The sequence below is a fragment of the Macaca nemestrina genome, chromosome 2 (genome assembly GCF_043159975.1).
Source record: "Macaca nemestrina isolate mMacNem1 chromosome 2, mMacNem.hap1, whole genome shotgun sequence".
Lineage (NCBI taxonomy): Eukaryota > Metazoa > Chordata > Mammalia > Primates > Cercopithecidae > Macaca > Macaca nemestrina.
The window spans coordinates 41,240,863-41,260,225 of NC_092126.1; the positions used below are offsets into that span (position 1 = coordinate 41,240,863).

The window sequence follows — 19,363 nt, forward strand, 5'->3', positions numbered from 1 at the left end:
GCCTCAGCCTCCCAAGTAGCTGGGACTACAGGGATATGCCACCATGCCTTGCTAATTTAGTGTTTTTAGTAGAGACGGGGTTTCGCCATGTTGGTCAGTCTGGTCTTGAACTCCTGATCTCAGGTGATCCACCCGCCTTGGCCTCTCAAAGTGCTGGGATTACAGGTGTGAGCCACCGTGCCCAGCCTTACTCAAGATTGAGGGTAATATAAATTCGTTTTTAGACAAAACCTAGAGTGAGGGAGTATGTTACAAAAAGCAATGGTGAATAAAGAAATCTTTAAAATTGTATATAAGAAATTCTAGTAAAAATTCACCATAACAAATAACTAATATAAGGAGTTGTTAAATATTAGTTAAAATATAAGTGGTAGAATTTATCCTAAAGTACCTATAACGATCAAGAAGAGGGCTAAGTTATGGATTAACTTTGGAATTTGTTAAATCAGGCTGGGCGCGGTGGCTCACGCCTGTAATCCCAACACTTTGGGAGGCCAAAGGGGGCGGATCACCTGAGGTCGGGAGTTCAAGACCAGCCTGACCAACATGGAGAAACCCCGTCTCTATTAAAAATACAAAATTAGCCAGGCATGGTGGCACATGCCTATAACCACATCTACTTGGGAGGCTGAAGCAGGAGAATCTCTTGAACCCGGGAGGCGGAGGTTGCAGTGAGCCGAGATTATGCCATTGCACTCTGGCCTGGGCAACAAGAGGAAAACTCCTGTCTCAAAAGAAAAAAGAAAAAAAGAAAAAAAAAGAATTTGTTAAATCAAATATGCAGTCTAAAAACTTAAGAATATTCCCTAAAATAAATAATATAGCATATAAAGATTCTATATGAGCTGGGTATGGTGGCACATGTCTGTAATCCCTGTAAACTTGGGAGACTGAGGTGGGACGAACGCTTGAGGCCAGGAGTTTGAGACCAGACAGAGCAACATAGTGAGACTGACTCTCAAAAAAATTTTTAAATGAACCAGGCATGGTGGCATGTGCCTGTAGTCCTAGTTACTCAGGAGGCTGAGGTGAGAGGACTGCTGGTACCCAGGAGTTTGTAACTGCAGTGAGCTATGATTGTGTTACTAAGGAGTTTGTGGCTGCAGTGAGCTATGATTATGCCAGTGCACTCAAGCCTGGGTAAGAGTGAGACTCCATCTCTAACAAAAAAAATTTTTTTTTTTTTGAGACAGAGTCTCGCTCTGTCGCCCAGGCTGGAGTGCAGTGGCCGGATCTCAGCTCACTGCAAGCTCCACCTCCCGGGTTCACGCCATTCTCCTGCCTCAGCCTCCCGAGTAGCTGGGACTACAGGCGCCCGCCATCTCGCCCGGCTAGTTTTTTGTATTTTTTAGTAGAGACGGGGTTTCACCGTGTTAGCCAGGATGGTCTCAATCTCCTGACCTTGTGATCCACCCGTCTCAGCCTCCCAAAGTGCTGGGATTACAGGCTTGAGCCACCGTGCCCAGCCACAAAAATTTTTTTTAATAAGTAAGAATTTTAAAAGTATTTTATAGAAAGAGAAAATGAAAATTTTAAAACTCTATCAATCCAACAAAAGGAAATGAGAAAAAGGACAAAAACAAGGATGTAAATATAAAACATACAATAAGATAGTAGAAATAAATAAGTATATAGTAATCACAATAAACAATTAAAATTTCCTAATAAAATACTTTCATATTGGAGTAAATCCATCCTCACAAAAAAATTCAACTATATGCTATTTACAGGAGATAAATATAAAATGAAATAAAAGTTAAAAATAAAAGATACAAAGGTAAATACTAACCAAAATAAAGCTGGTATACAAATGTCAATTTTGGACAAAACAGACTAAAACAAAATTACTAGGGATTAAAAGGCATATTTCTTAATGATAAAGGAGGGCACAGAGGCTAAAAGAAACCAAACCTTGCACAGATTTACAAATACAAGATCAATGCTTGAGGCCAGTAGTTTGAGACCAGCCTGGCCAACATGGTGAAACCTCGTCTCTACTAAAAATACAACAATAAACCAAGCCTGGTGACCTGTGCCTGTAATCCCAGCTACTCGGGAGGCTGAGGTACGAGAATTGCTTGAACCCAGGAGGCAGAAGTTGCAGTGAGCTGAGATCATGTCACTGCACTCCAGCCTGGGTGACAGAGTAAGACTCTGACTCAAAAAACAAACAAACAAAAAAAGAAAAAACCAATATAAGATCAAGATTAAAACTGACAAGACTGCAGGCAGGCAACGACAAATGTCAATTATAATAGGAGGTTGTAACACATCTATGAAGTGACAAATTCAAACTGAACTTTAATGAGAATATAGATCTGAACATATACTTGATACAATAACAACACAATAAAATTAGAAATCATAGATAAACAAAAAAGTATGCCTTTGGAAATTAAATTTTATTTATTTATCTATTTATTTACTGAGATAGAGTCTTGCTCTGTTGCCCAGGGCAGTCTTGAACTCCCGGGTTCAAGCGATCCTCCCACCTTGGCCTTCCAAAATATTAGGATTAAAAGCAAGAGCCACTGTATCCAGCTGTAATTTTAAATAGTTCAGGAGTCAATAAGATAAAAATAGAAATTATGAAATATTTAGAATTTATATACAGTTTGATATATTATGAAAGTACATAAATAATTCCATTTTAAAAGTTAAGACTTCTTTTTTTTTCCTTTTTTGAGATAGGTTCTCACTTTGTCACCCAAGCTGGAGTGCAGTGGCGTGATCTTGGCTCACTGCAGCCTTGACCACCTAGGCTCAAGAAATCCTCCCTCCTCAGCTCCCAAGTAGCTGGGACTATAGGCACATGCCTATAGTGGCTTATTATTATTATTATTTTTGTAGAGACAGGGTTTCACCATGTTGGCCAGGCTGGTCTCAAACTCCTGACCCCCAGTGATCTGCCCGCCTTGGTCTCCCAAAGTGCTGGGATTACAGGTATGTACCACCATGCCTATTACTTTATTTTTATACCTTTTATAAAATGCCTTTTCACATCTTTTCCTTATGTTCATTTCTATGGGCTCTTTAAATATTTACCCCCTGTTCTGCTCATTGTGAATACAATTCCCAGTCTGAGGCTTGATTTTATGTTTCCTTTTTTCTGTCACCACACCACAAACTTCTTCTGCTCACTATCTACCCCTATTGACGGTGGCAAGCTAAAAACCTGAGAATGCACCTAAACATCTTCCTCTCTTTTCCCTTGGTAGGTAGAGAAATGAATGTCCCCGGACTAAGTATAAAAAGGCACAGGACTTTCTCTGGCTTTGTCATTGCCATGACCCACAGTACATCTTTCAAAACCATAGGCTGGAATGTAATTCTTGCTGTCTGTCCAAGCCTTATTAAAATTCAAACCTATTCCTTCTTTCTGGAATTTCAGTCACATGTGTAGTTTTAAACTGAAGAAGTTTAGGCAAGACAACATATTTGAAAGTACATTGTGAAGTGCTATATAAATATTATTATGAAAAACAACTAAAAATAAGAACAAGAGGGAAGGAATTAACAAGAAATTCTAGATATTTTGCTGTGGGAAGACAACAACATTAGACCAAAAAAAAAAAAAAAAAAGACTAGATCTCACCGAAGATCCAAACCAGCTTCTTTCCAGAGTAAATCCATCAAGCGCAACATCTGGAGTGTCAACATATCCTGTCGTAAATCTAAGGGAAAACAAACTGCTTCATTACAAGTGCTTTCCCTTTTATGCCCTGTAACTAATTAATTCAAGAATAACTCAGAATTAACTAAAAACATTAACAAATGCTGTGCTAATATTTTCACTAATTTTATAACAAATATTACACTCTTTGGATAGCATGTCCCTGTGACATTATTTTAGACATTAAATTAAAAGATTTTTAAAAATTGTTTACCATGTGTAAGTTACTGTACTAACTGTATGCTGTAATACTGTTGGTATTACACTGTATGTGTATTACATTAATTACATGGCTAATTTTTTCCTTCTTGCTCGCTTTTACAACTACACAGAGAGTTCTTAAGATCACATAAGTAATTGCATCACATTTTGCATACAAAACTGTAATGGCTGAATTTATTATCATGTCTAAGGGTATTTTCGGGGAATAGAGCACATAAAACTAGTGACATCCACATAATGACATTTGTATGATCAAGTGACATTAAATGTTAAGCAAAACCCTATGAGTTCTTTGTAAGTTGTAAGCACATATTCTGATAAGCACATTTACTTATGTTATCTCAATTCCTTTTAATAACCCTGACATACAGATGCTATAATCCTCATGGATGTGAAAAACCTGAAGCTCAATTAGTTTTCTGTGACTTGTTTGTAGTCACATAACTAACAAGTCACCACTGACTATTGGCTGGTGTGATTACTTCAGAGGCATTTCCTTTACAAATTTTGGGTCTGTCAGGTACTTTCATTAAAATACAAAACAATGGCAGCAAAATCAATATTGCTGTCACTGAAACAGGACGTATGAATATATTACTGAAAATATCCTTGTCTGGGCATGGTGGCTCATGCCTGTAAACCCAGCACTTTGAGAGGCTGGGGTGGGTGAATCACTTGAGCTCAGGAGTTCGACACCAGCCTGGTCAACATGGTGAAACCCCATCTTTACAAAAAACACAAAAAGTGAGCCAGGTGTGGCGTGTGCCTGCAGTCCCGGCTACTTGGGGGGCTGAGGTGGGATGATCACTTGGGCCTGGGAGGTGGAGGTTGCAGTGAGCCAAGATCGTGCCACTGCACTCCAGCCTGGGTGACAGTGAGACCCTGTCTCAAAAAAATTAAAAAAAAGGAAAAATAATATCTTGTATTTCAAAAGCTTTTTAATCAAAGGAGTAGGCGCACTTTGTATTTTGTAGGGGGAAACAAAAGAAGATTCATTAGGACAGTGTATTTAAGTGAATGGTATAAATCATTTTATAAGAGGGAAAAAAAGGCATTTAGGACACGCTGAATTTGACTTTATGACCATTAATAGCTACCTTCCTGACTGCAAACTGTTACACACTTACACTACACATCACCTTTCAGACAAAGCAAAATGGCAACAAATGAAAAATTCTAAGATATTTGATGATGTTAAAAATCTCAGTACTTACCATCACCATTTTTAAAAATCACTCCAACTGAATCCTCACCAAATACCTTGTTATTGTATACCAGCCACAAAGGCTTCATTTTGGAATCCATGTATTTGCACTTTTCAACACTGAAATGAAGTGGGGAAAATGAGTCAACTTCAGTGTAATGATACAGAAGATTATAATTTTACCAAGATATACTAGGCTTGGGAAAACTCCTCATCTATTCCTTTCCGGTCTGCAGAAGAGTCAGACTTAGAAGAGTCCCACTTGGTAGAAAAGCAACAATGAGGACAGCCTTGGGTGGCATATACTAACGCAAAATAGGCTGGACTCAAAACCCAAGATTCCCTTCTCACCTTCTCCACTTAACATTCCTCCTCTCGTTTCCTTTTATTTGCTTAACTTTACATTATTACATTTAGTGAATAACAAATTAGAACAAATCATTGGATTAAAATTAGAACTATTTTGAGACCATTTTTGATTTCTTAACAAGGGATTCATTTGAATACTGATAGTATACTGAATACAGATTATTTTTTTCCATTATTACTTTTGTAAGGAATGAGAAAGTGAGAAATAAGTTGCCAAATTCACTCAAGACAAGATCTCATTTTAAAATAGGAAAATCAATCAGTAAATAATTTACTATAGTTTGCAACATTTTGCTTATTAGGATTGTCAACTCTTACATATCAGTAATATAGAAAATAAATTTAATTACATATAATTGAAATATAAATTCATTTGTAATAAGTTTCACTGAATCCACAGGTAAGTTTAGCTGATAAGCATACATCCTATTGAATATAAGCATAGCCTCAGAGAACTTTTAAGATTTTCCTTCCTTAATTATATTCTACTTCTTGAGGCTGACAGCTGACCCTACTACTCCCCTAAGGCAGTGACTTTCTGCTTGTTATTCATAGGAGATTCACTGGGCAAAGTACAGTCACTTACTAGAGTTCCGAGAGGATAACACATGGGTTCAGGGGTGACTGCAGGTCAGAGAGGGCTTCCCGGTAAGCACTCTGTTTTAAACAAGTATGCATGGCCTCCTTCCCTTTGGCTCTGTTTAACTTCACTGCATTCAGTTTGATTAAACTATTTAAAGTTTTTAACTTATTGAGTGCTTCAACCTGAAAAATAAGTTCCCCACACCAAAAATTTATTTGACTAAAAGTAATATAATATCATGTGATGACATCAATCAAGAACACCTGCTCCCAACACAGACTCATAAACATACACACATAACCAGCTGAAGTAAAAATAGTGTCTGACTTACGAAAAGCATTTTACATACAATAAACAATTTATTTTTAACAGTTGTTATAGCATCATTTTCAAACTTTCTTTAAACCTTTTCTTAAACAAAATCTTACAAATTCGAGAAAAGCAGACTTAGATTATGGGTACTTAAGATAAATGTGGGCCAGGTGCACACTATGGGTACTTAAGAAGATAAATGTGGCCCAGCACTTTGTGAGGCTGAGGCAGGTGGATCACTTGGGGTCAGGAGTTTGAGACTAGCCTGGGCAACATGGTGAAACCCCATCTCTACAAAAAAAAAAAAAAATACAAAAATTTGCCAGGCATGGTGGCACTTGCCTGTAATCCCAGCTACTCGGGAGGCTGAGGCATAAGAATCGCTTTAACCTTGGAGGTGGAGGTTGCAGTGAGCCAAGATTAAACCACTGCAGCATTCCAGCCTGGGTAAGAGAGTGAGAAACTGTCTCAAAAAAAAAAAAAAAAAAGAAAAATATGAAACTTAAACTATTCAAAATTCTGTAATTCACTGTATAGTAGAATTTGAGACATCACTAACCTAAACCAGTCCATTTGGCCAACTTAATAGTATAAGAGAAAAACCTATGTAGAAGTAACTAACTCTAAGGTTCTTGCTATTCAACCTTAATATCTACTTCTTGTCATCACTCTTGTATGATATTTCAATACATTCTATTTCCATTAACAGAATAGCTAGAAATAATTGTTTTAAAGTAAGTGTGAATATAGACATACTATTTGTTATTCAAATCTAAATTACTTGTCTTTATAATAACTATGGCCATCAAAACTTATGCAAGTAAAAAAAAAAACTTATGCAAGTAGTACAAGGTGTATCAACAATGGCCAACTAAATCAAAACCATTACATTTAAAATTCAACTTTAGGCTGGGTGTGATGGCTCACATCTGTAATCCCAGCACTTTGGGAAGCTGAGGCAAGTGGATCAGTTGAGGCCAGGAGTTCAAGACCAGCCTGGCCAACATGGACCCCCTATCTAGTAAAAATACAAAAATTAGCCAGACATGGTGGTGTGCACCTGTAATCCCAGCTACTCAGGAGGCTGAGGCAGGAGAATCACTGGAACCTGGGAGCTGGAGGCTACAGTGAGCCAAAATCGCACCACTGCACTCTCTAGCCTGGGCAACAGAGTGAGACTATGTCTCAAAAAATAAATAAATAAGGGTCAGGTGCAGTGGCTCACGCCTGTAATCCCAGTACTTTGGGAGGCTGAAGTGGTCGGATCACTTGAGGTCAGGAGTTCAAGACCAGCCTGGCCAATATGGCAAAACCTCCTCTCTACTAAAAATACAAAAATTAGCCAAGTGTGGTGGCACACACCTGTAATCCTAGCTACTAGGGAGGCTGAGGCAGGAGAATTGATTGAACCTGGAAGGCAGAGGTTGTAGTGAGCCAAGATCATGCCACTGTACTCCAACCTGGGTTACAGGGTGAGACTCCATCACAAAAAATAAAATAAATAAATATATAGTAATAATAAATAAAATTCAACTTTATTATTTAATAACTGAGGGTCTTTTATGTCATATTATGTAAAATTCATAACAACCTCAGCCACGCATAAAGAAGGAGCACCTTATTTTATGAGTATATCATTAAAACTGGAAAAAACAAATGTTAAAAATAGAATTAAAAAGTATACGGTATGTAACAAGCATATAAAATATGTATATCACAAATATAAACAATGTGGCTTGAAATTCCATGAACAAGAGATTTAATTTATAACATATTTTCATTTTTAAACTCTGCTTCTATGCAAGGAAACCACTAAGACTATGTAGGGAGATGAATTCAAGCATGCAGTTTCCACAGAGGCTGAGACCTTGCTCACAGGAAACTAGGAAGGACCTATGCAGCTTGATGATAAAATTGAGATGACTGGGACTTGCCAAGTTAGCCATCTGTTAAAACCACAGATCACTCTACTTCTCAACAGTTTCAGGAGCCGTACAAACACTGGTGACAAGGCAACCAGATAAAACCTGGGCTAAGCAAATAGAAACTTTTTACAAGTATTGGAAATTTGAAACTTCTTCCATGTCTGTACAGTTGAAAGTTTTCACGCTCCATCAACAATTAGTGTTGATATCCACACTTCCTGGAACAGTGTCCTGAATACCCCATGGCCATAAGTCTAAATACTTGAAGTGTTTCAACACCTTGTTCTTTTATAAGTTTATAGTAATAATAAGAACTGCTATGTACAGGGTAAAGTCTTCCTCTCACAATTCATCAATAAAAAAAAAAAAAAGAAAAACAGGAGTAAGAATAATTTGTTCATACATACATCATCCTTTTATTGTCTCTAACATTAAGCTGAGGCTTCAAGAAATATGCAGTGTGGAAACTGGTTATATGATGACATTAAGCAAGTTATGACTACATACAGCCTAATAGGCTTTGGCAGAAATTTTGAATTTTACTCATAGTGCAATGAAAAATTATTGAAGGGATTTTAAAAGGGATTTTAAAAGGGAAATGATGTAATACAATCTACTTACTTTTTTTCTTTTTTTGAGACAAGGTCTTGCTCTGTTGCCCAGGCTAGGGTGTAGTGGTACAGTCAAATCATAGCTCACTGCAACCTCAAATTCCTGGGCTCAAGCAATCCTCCCACCTCAGCCTCTCAAGTCGCTGGGACTATAGTTGCAAGCCACCTTCTAATTTTTTTTAGAGATAGGTCTCACTATGTTGTGCAGGTTAGTCTCAAACTTCTGGGTTCAAGTGATCCTCCCACCTTAGCCTTTCAAAGTGCTGGGTTTTCAGGTGTGAGCCACTGCATGTGGCCACAGTCTACATTTTTAAAAGGTCACTTTATCTTCTGTGTACAGAATGTGGGGGGACATGTAGGAAGGGAAACAAGGGGCACAATTTAGGAAGTTAATGAAGAAGTCCAGTGGAAAAAGAATAGTAGCTTGGACTAGGATGATAGCCATAAATACAAGGGAAATGGGCAGAGATGTGAGATATATTTCAAGGTTCTATAAAATTCAGAGGATTAATCGTATTGATTCCATGTTATGTGAAGAATAAATGACCCATAATAAGTGATGAATAAACATTAGCTATTATTACCATCATTAATGGGCTTTTCAAAAGGAAGGGATCAGAAAAAGTTTTTAACATCACGAAAAATCCTAAAGATTAAAAACACCTAATGGAAGCCTATGAGAGTTCTTCTGGCAACGCAAAGGAATTAGAAAAGAGTAGTTTAACTGGAAATCAGGAATCTGATATAAAAATAGGGTGGGGCAGCCAGGTACAGTGGCTCACACATGTAATCCCAGCACTTTGGGAGGCTGAGGCAGGCGGATCACGAGGTCAAGAGTTCGAGACCAGCCTGGCCAACATAGTGAAACCCCATCTCTACTAAAGATACAAAAAATTAGCTGGGCATGGTGGCACATGCCTGTAGTCCCAGCTATTCGGGAGGCTGAGGCAGGAGAATCGCTCGAACCCGGGAGGTGGAGGTTGCGGTGAGCCGAGATAGTGCCATTACACTCCAGCCTGGGCAATAGAGCGAGACTCCATTTCAAAAAAAAAAGGGGGGGGTGGGGTGGGGCTGGGCGCGGTGGTTCACATCTGCATTTCTTAGCACTTTGGGATTAATATAGAATATATTAGGAATTCCGAGTAATTATTTTTCAGGTAGCATTCAGTTAATATTTTTCTGCTAAGTTCATCAAAACTTCACTTTTTGACCTAAATTTTGATAAAAGAATGTATTAATCAGGTTGTTTGTTACTGAGACTTCTATGAAATAAATGTGGTGGGAGAAATGGCATTTGATAAAACTGATCAAACACCATGTATCAAATTGAACATGAAGATTAAAACAAGCTGATATTCATGCTTTAAATGTTGTCTGTCAAAAAAAGAAAAAATGAATAAATAAAACAGCTGATACCTGCTTAGAAAGCACTTTCATGTGCCCCACACTTCCCCGGCAGTATGCTTCAAGGATGACACCAAATTGTACTGAGACAGCAGGAATGTGCACTTCTGACCTGCAGAAAGTTAATGATATCCAAACAGTTTGTTTATCAAACACTTCAGATCACCGAATAAATACTGACTTCTTTATTCTACAAAAAATAAACTTATGATGGCAAGGTCATTGTGTGCATTATTATTATTTCCTTCCTTGCTTCCTTTTTTGAGACAGTCTCACTCTGTTGCCCAGGCTGGAGTGCACCGGTGTGATCTCGGCTCACTGCAACCTCCACCCACTGGGTTCAAGCTTTCCAAAAATAAAAACGTGTAGCTAGATGTCACTAGGTGACTAGGTTCTAGCCAACAGGATGCAAGATGAAGTGATGTGCACAAAAAATGAGTCCTGAACTTAGAAGGAAATGCTGGTCCCTCCCCTTCCCTGCTCTCCCCATTTCTGGCTGGAATGTGGATGGGGTGGCCAGCCCCTTCATACTTGCAATTCTCCTGCCTCAGTTCCCGAGTAGCTGGGATTATAGGCATGCGCCACCATGCCTGGCTAATTTTGTATTTTTGGTAGAGACAGGGTTTTGCCATGCGGCCAGGCTGGTCTAAACCCCTGGCCTCAAGTGATCCACCTGCCTTGGCCTCCCAAAGTGCTGGAATTATAGGCGTGAGCCACCACAACTGGCTATTTTATGCATAATTATTAGTGAGATGGGTCAACTTTCCAATTTGTTAAACTTCAAAGTTCAAAAGCTATGATATTCTATAATTAGTTAATACTTCAAAGTTCAAAAGCTATGATATTCTATAAGTAGTTAATTCTTTATTCCAAGAAATCTAAAATGTGTACATCTTACCTGATTTGCTTTTTGTAGGGGTAAGGCAGTCTTACCAATTTAAAGACAATAGGCTGAAACAGGTATCTATGAAGTCTGACTGGTATTAAATAATTGACTAATGCCCTGATTAGCATCTATTCTAATTTTTTTTCTCACTTAAAGAGTGATGTACATATTTGAAAAAGGAAGGAATACTTATTTTGTTATTCCCTGAGGGGTTTAAAAACTAAGACTGAATGAATGAGAAAAGACAAGTTAAAAATAAGAAAAGGTTCTAGAACAACACAAGGAAGTAAAAAAGAGTGGAAAAAAATATGAATAAGAAAACCATATTCAGAAATAAAACTAAAATTAAGAGCACATTATAGAGCTCATTGCCTTTGAGAAGCTCAGCAAAGAGAAAAGAAGAAAAGAAGGATGGAAGGAAGGAAGGAGAAAGAGAGAAAGAAAGAAAGAAAAAAGGTAGTTTTTTAAAAAAATTTCTGATAAGCATTAGTTTCAGTACTATGAAGTCCAGATTGGGAGGGAAACAAAATGTCTGAGTAGAGAGTCAGAAATGAGAAATATATTAATACAATTTCCTTAGAAAACAAAGGAATAACTTTAGTTCTCATTCTTGATTTTACTCTTATATGAACTTGGTGAAGTAAAGTTCATGTACTTCTTACCTACTTAATAAAGAAACTGAACAAAATTGCTGTCATTATAGTAAACCTTTACCTTCTAGTAATGACAGTACCACCCACAACTTTCTAGAAGAAATAAATAGGTCTGCATTCAGCCCAAATATATTAAGACAATAAGTACACTTTACTGGAAAATACCAATACATTATTAATTTCAGTTAAAAATCAAGCAGGTAGAAACAGAAAAAAAAAAAAAAGAAAAGAAAAGAAAGGAAGGAAGAAATAAAGAAGAAATCAAGCAGGCATGGAGGGACACATAAGGGTCTTGGATACTTTGTCAAATCCTGAAAATCAAGAGTGCAGGTATCAAGAAACAGGAGAAGGCACCAAAACCATATAAACGTTATTATAAATTGTTCAGAAAAAAACTAAAGCAGCTATTTTTCTATTAAATATATTATGCTGGTTTATAGTTACTAAAGCACCTGATGGGCTCAAATTGAAATATAAAAGACTTACCTAAGATGCCAAAATAGAAACTGCCCTATCCTCCGATTACCAAGTGCTCTTTCTAATAGGAATCTAGAGAGGGCACAATCAAGAAAAGGCTCATATTTTAAAACTTGCACCAGTTGTAAAAGATACTGCGAAAGTTCTTCATCACTGAAAGAAACAAAAGACACAGTGAGTAACCAAACAACCTGTGCCAGAAAAAGATCCCTCCCTATCAAACTATCAAATGTGAACTTGTTGAAACACAATGGTTCTTTTGGGCCAGGCTTGTTACATGCTTGCCTTCACTGTACCACTGTTACAACATCACAAAAAAAGCTGAAGATTTCAGATGGGGAAAGGGGAGTGAAGAGGGTCAAAGAACAGATACTAAAGATATTTTAATCACATGAATTAGATTGTGATATGGTCTGGCTTTTGTCCCTACCCAAATCTCACCTTGAATTATAATCCCTGTGATTCTCACGTGTCAAAGGAGCATGCTGGTGGGAGGTGATTGAATCATTGTGGCCCTCCATGCTATTCTCATGACAGTGAGTGAGTTCTCATGAGATCTGATGGCTTCACAAGTGGTGGTTTCCCCTGCTCTTTCTCTTTTCCTGCCACCTTGTGAAGATGCTACTTGCTTCCCCTTCGCCTTCTACCATAATTTTAAGTTTTGTGAGGCCTCCCTAGTCATGGGGAACTGTGAATCAATTAAACTTCTTTCCTTTATAAATTACCCAGTCTCAGGTGTTTCTTTATAATGGTGTGAAAATGGACTATTACAGATTGTTAAAATTCATGACTGTATTTCCAGTCAGCTAAGAGTTACCAAAAATACGAGGTACTTTAATACTGATTTCTGATCATGCTAAAAAGTTTGTGCTCAGTCAAACAATTATTTTTAAAATAAAAATTCCATCAGTACTTTCACAATTTATTTTCCTTTGCTGTCATTCGGGTTAAGTAAGTCCTCCCAGATAGCCAAAGTACAATTAAAATCTTAACTTCAAAGAGTGTGAAGGATGAGAAAGTGAATACATTTATAAGTGGGAATTGATCATTGAAATAATATAATAGATAACATTGTAATTAACTGAGCTGAATTAATTAAGGTTAGTGGTTCTCTACTTTGTGTCAATCTCCAAACCATTCACCTGTAAACACATTCCCATCAGAGGCAATTCCACCAGTATAAGGTACGAAGCCCAAGTGCCCCAAGTGCTCCACTTACTCTCCATAGTGTTGGGTAATAAATGGTTAAGAAATTAGTTAGTCTAAGGCAGATATCTGGGACTGAAACCCAGGGCACTATATACCAAAACCAAAAACTCATAACCAGAAAATTTCACAACAGAAAAACCACCAGAATTAGCTATGTGGAATATACGGATCACAGATATCTCCTCAGAGGGATCAATACATTTAAGAAAAACACTTGGGGCCGGGCACGGTGGCTCAAGCCTGTAATCCCAGCACTTTGGGAGGCCGAGACGGGTGGATCACGAGGTCAGGAGATCGAGACCATCCTGGCTAACCCGGTGAAACCCCGTCTCTACTAAAAAAATACAAAAAACTAGCCGGGCGAGATGGCGGGCGCCTGTAGTCCCAGCTACTTGGGAGGCTGAGGCAGGAGAATGGGGTAAACCCGGGAGGCGGAGCTTGCAGTGAGCTGAGATCTGGCCACTGCACTCCAGCCTGGGCGACAGAGCAAGACTCCATCTCCAAAAAAAAAAAAAAAAAAAAAACAAAAACACTTGGCTCAGCCCAAGGAGAACCAGGTGGCCCCTCCACAAGAGGTCTCCAATGCAAACTTAAAGAGATGGTGAAGTAACTGGGAATTCATTTTTTACAACCACCTATAACACAATCTTGATTAGGTTTAGTGTAAAATTCATGCCCATTATATAACCTATAAATAGTGTAAAAACTAGAAAGTATAGGAATAGAAGGAATTTCCTCTTCTCTCACACTTCTAATTTCACTCCCCAGAAATAAGCACTATTGGTGAGTCTGTGTAATTTCTTTTGGCTATTACACAGCTTAAAACATACAAAATTTTAAAAAGAAAAAAGGATTATAGTATCTATACTATTTTGTGGGCTTTTATTTTTCAAAAACGATAAAGTACATAAGCCTCATTTTTGAAGTTAGAAAGAAAATGGATAAACTTCATTGTCTGAGACAGTCATTTCTTCAGTGAATCTCAGATTCTCACAAATGCACCAACCAAGGGAGACTACAAACATGTTCACTGAAGCATTATTTATAATAGGGAAATGCAGAGAAAACTTAAAGGTTCCTTAATAGGGAATAAATTAAATAAGATATATCCCTATGACAGAATATTACACAGTAGTGAAAGGAATAAACAACATTTAAACATAATGGGAGAGACTAACCTTAAAAACCTAATGCTGAATTTTTATTTTTATTTATTTATGTATTTGCATTTTATTTTTTGAGACAGGGTCTCACTCTGTTACCCAGGCTAGAGTGTAGTGGCACCATCTCAGCTCCTGCAACCTCCGCCTCCAGGGCTCAAGTGATCCTCCCACCTCAGCCTCCCAAGTAGCTGGGACCACAGGTGCGCACCTCCACGCCCAGTTTAATGTCTCTGTATTTTTGGTAAAGATGGGGCTTAACCATGTTGCCCAGGCTGGTCTCAAACTGCTGGGCTCATCCATCTGCCTACGTTTGTCTCCCATAGTGATGGGATTACAGGTGTGAGCCACCACACCTGGCTGAATGTTTTTTTTTTTTTGGAGACGGAGTCTTGCTCTGTCGACCAGGCTGGAGTGCAGTGGCACGATCTCAGCCCACTGCAACCTCTGTCTCCTGGGTTCAAGTGATTCTTCTGCCTCAGCCTCCTGAGTAGCTAGGATTACAGGCGCTGGCCACCATGCTGGCTAATTTTTTTGTATTTTTAGTAGAGATGGGGTTTTACCATGTTGTCCAGGCTGATCTCAAACTCCCGACCTCAAGTGATCTGCCCGCCTCGGCCTCCCAAAGTGCACGGATTACAGGCATAAGCCACCATACCCAGCCGTCTGGATGAATTTTTAAAAAGCAAGATATAAACTAATGCCTATGGCAAGACACATTTGTGCAATAACAATTCCATGTCTATATTTTCATAGATATATATGAAACAGAAAAATGTGATATAGAAGCATACACACCAAATTCATGATAATGTCTGCCTCTGGGAAGGAAGAGAAGTAATCAAGACTGGATAAGGAAACTATGAGGACTTCAACTTTAACTGTAATGTATTTGCTATATATATATATATATATATATATATATATATATATATATATATTTAAACCCATGACAAAAATTAGCATTTCTTAATTCTAGAGGGTGGATAGACTGTGTGAAGAAAAGGGGTAACACAGCAGGCTTGGCTGCTATCCTCTAACAAGTCTGCTTATAGGATTGACCCATGGCTAGCATTTGGGAATTAAGATTTCAGAAGGGTTCCCACCATCCTCCTAATTGATAACAGTAGCTCACTGCACCTAAACTATTTGTGCAAACAATGGTTTATGTTGTATATCCACTTTACCGCTGGGAGTATAGAAATCTGGTACATGCTAGGCAGAGGGTGCTTATGTGATAGCTGCCAGTAAAAACCCTGGCCACCAGGTCTCTAACAAGCTTCCCTTGCAGACTTGTATTATCATAACTCCTGATAGAATTAGAAGTGTTCGAGGTAACTTCACTGGAAAAGAACTCTTACAAGCTTATGCATGCCTGAGGAATCATGACTTCACTCCATGAACATTTTTCCCTCCTTAAATTTTGCTCTGTATCCTTTTGCTGCAATAAATTATATCTGTAAGTGACTATGTGCTGAGTTCTGAGTCCTCCTAGTGAGTCATCAAACCTGAGGGTGATCTTGAGGACTTTCTGACCCAGTAAGCTTTTGCTTTTTTTCTAGTATAAACATTGAGTGGGGGACACGGCAGGAGGACATGAGCAAATGCTTTCAACTGTGAATAATTCTGAGCCCTTTTCTTTCTTATGAGACATCAAGGAGACACTCTCGTCCCAAACCCACCCAAGTTATTCCTTTCCCCAAAGAAAACCACCTGCAGAAGATACCTCATCTGTCGCAGGCAGCCTACAGCATATTCTCGAACGTACTGGTCTGGATAGTTGAAATCCAGAAGCTCTAGGGCCTCCCGGGGGGGCAGTTTAGGCCAAATCTGAAGCAGCGCCTGAAGCTGTTTAAAAAATGAAACTGGTTCAGAAATAATGGGGGACAAAAGTAATCTAATTTTCCTTGACACACAGGAGCACCGAGATATGTCAAAAGAAGGCAAAGCACACTTTTAATTACTGATGCCTCAGAAATCCATTCCTGTTAATACAGACTAATAAAGATTATCTTTGTTGTTGAAACATTCTATAGATAAGTTTGAAAAGCTATGAAGTACTTACCCCCAAATAAATTTTATGGGTGAGAGAGAAAAAAATGTTGAATTTGTAGCCTTCCTAAAGCTCAACCCCATCTGATAAAATCTTATTCCTTAGTATTTAATTTCTCTCATTGTATTTTCCTGGGTATCACATAAACACCATTGACATCAATGTCATGGAATGTATATGATATGTATGCAAGATTAGTGCTATAAAACTATCGCAAATAGATGGCAGTGATTAGAGGATTTTCTTTCAATTGATTGCTCAAAGTCATATTGGGAGAGGAGGCCTGCAAGCTTGCTGACTATCTTGTGGATGTTAAGTGTGATTCTCAGACCAATTAAGCTTTGAGAATTCAGTAAAACAGTTTATATTTTATTACTTAATTCTACAAGTTATTCAACCTATCATTAACTATGCCAAGCCCTCCCCAAAAAGTCAACAATATCTAAATGAGAATCTACCAGCTAAGTTAAAAGGAATTTTCTCATATCAAGCAAAAGTAAATAAAAGTTAACTAAAGGTAATTTTTTAAAAATTAGCTTAATTTTTTCAGTTGTTTTACATTTTAAAAATATTTTTGGGAAAACAATACTTCTGAATGATTTTTAAAAATTTAATTTCTCTATTATTAGTATATATTTATATAAATTGTTAACTTATTTTTTGAGACAGAGTTTCACTCTTGATGCCCAGGCTGGAGTACAATAGTGCAATCATGGTTCACTACAACCTCCCCCTCCCGGATTCAAGCGATTCTCCTGCCTCAGCCTCCCGAGTAGCTGGAATTACAGGCACCCGCCACCATGCCCGGCTAATTTTTTTTTTTTTTTTTGAGATGGGGTTTCACCATGTTGGCCAGGCTCTTCTCGGACTCCTGACCTCAGGTGATTCACGCGCCTTAGCCTCGCGAAGTCTGGGATTAGAGGCGTGAGCCACTGCCCTCAGCATAAATTGTTAATTTATATATGTAATTTGATACATTACAATTCACCTATGTGAATAAATTACATAGTTACTTAGCAAATACAGTGAAATGCCTACTAATTTTTAAATTTTTTTTTAAGAGACAGGGTCTCATTCTGTTATCCAGCCTGGAGTGCAGTGGCACCATCATAGCTCACTGCAGCCTTGAACTCCTGGGTAAAAGCGATCCTCCCAACTTAGCCTCCTGAGTAGCCAGGACTACAGGCACATGCCACCATGCCTAGCTAATTTCATTTCATTTATTTATTTTTGTAGAGATAGGGTCTCGCTATGTTGCTGGTCTCAAATTCCTAGGCTCAAGTGATCTTCCCACCTCTGCTTCCCAAAGTGCTGGGATTACAGGCTTGAGTCACCATACCCAGCCTAAATTTTAACTTTAAACTTAAGTTTTTCTTAGCTATTCTTAACCCTATATTGAATAAAGCTTGCTCTTTTTTTTATGTATAAAGCACAGATACACATACAGTACATGAACAGATGTATCATGTATCTATAGAATCAAAATCTCATGGGTTATTGGGGGGAAAAAAGTCTATAAAAGCTCCTAAGGGTATAGTGATGAAAACAGGTTCAGAAATACTGGTGTAAAGACATAGCACCAACCTCATCCCCACTTTTTCTCACTAACAGAGCCCCCCTCCTTGCTTTGCCTAAGGCCCTAATGGACCAGCAGTCTTCTTTATGGGCAGAAGAGTTGGGAAGAGACCATTTCCTGAGGTTTTGAAATAGTAGTAATAAAAAAAACTCCTCATCTCTCCAGTTAATACTTGGAAAACACTGCCCATAAATAACACTGAAAAGGAGAGATAAGATTATGTAATACTAGAGGTTCAGCAATGTTGTGGTTAAAAACAACTTTACCATTGGAAAGTAATGACGTTGGTAAGATTATTTATAATTATTAAAAATTAAATCATGTAAGTGTAAAATTAAATTGCCAAAAACTCACCAAATCTCTCTATAAGACAGCTTTTAAGAGTACAGCAAGAAATTTTTTCCATTGTGATTCTAATGAAATAATAATATGATGTATTTCTTAGACATGCACTCAGCACTAGACACTATCCAAAAGAAACAGGCAAATGTGTCAAGTAAAAAAATGCTTAGATCTTGTTTTCCATTACTGAAGGTTCATGGAAAACGAATCCTGAATTTAGATAATACACGAGTGGCTAGAAGACAATAACTATTCTACAGCAATTAAAATAAAATAGTTCCTTTTCAGTCTAATTTGGTCTAAGGTGGAAACAAGTTTAATTGAGGTACATACAATAATGTAATTATATAACACGTTTCCAAAGATCGATTGATTGATTGATTTGAGACAGGTCTCCCTCTGTCACCCAGGCTAGAATGCAATGGCACAATCTCGGCTCACTGCAACCTCAGCCTCCTGGGCTCAAATGATCCTCCAGCCCCAGCCTCCCCAGTAGCTGAAACAGACGTGCACCACCACGTCCGGCCAATTTTTGTATTTGTTGTAGAGACAAGGTTTTGCTGTGTTGCCCAGGCTGGTCTCAAATTGCTGAGCTGGTCTCAACCTCCTGATCTGCCCACCTCAGCCTCCCAAAGTGGTGGGATTACAGACATGAGCCACAGACCCCAGCCATTTTATTTTTTTGAGACAAGGTCTCACTCTGT

At 38.2% G+C, this 19,363-nt stretch overlaps 1 protein-coding gene across 5 annotated transcripts in view; it reads right to left on the bottom strand.

The window, feature by feature from the left end:
• LOC105469947 (phosphatidylinositol-4,5-bisphosphate 3-kinase catalytic subunit beta) overlaps positions 1 to 19,363 on the bottom strand; it is a 188,503-nt gene that overhangs the window by 23,077 nt on the left and 146,063 nt on the right. For all 5 annotated transcript variants that reach the window (XM_011721593.3, XM_011721596.3, XM_011721594.3 and 2 more), the window contains 6 exons: positions 16,415 to 16,536; positions 12,329 to 12,472; positions 10,316 to 10,415; positions 6,055 to 6,233; positions 5,110 to 5,219; positions 3,596 to 3,674 (listed from right to left, as the gene is read on the bottom strand). In XM_011721593.3, the coding sequence (XP_011719895.1) occupies positions 3,596 to 3,674; positions 5,110 to 5,219; positions 6,055 to 6,233; positions 10,316 to 10,415; positions 12,329 to 12,472; positions 16,415 to 16,536 (734 nt within the window). The remainder of the gene's footprint in view (positions 1 to 3,595; positions 3,675 to 5,109; positions 5,220 to 6,054; positions 6,234 to 10,315; positions 10,416 to 12,328; positions 12,473 to 16,414; positions 16,537 to 19,363) is intronic.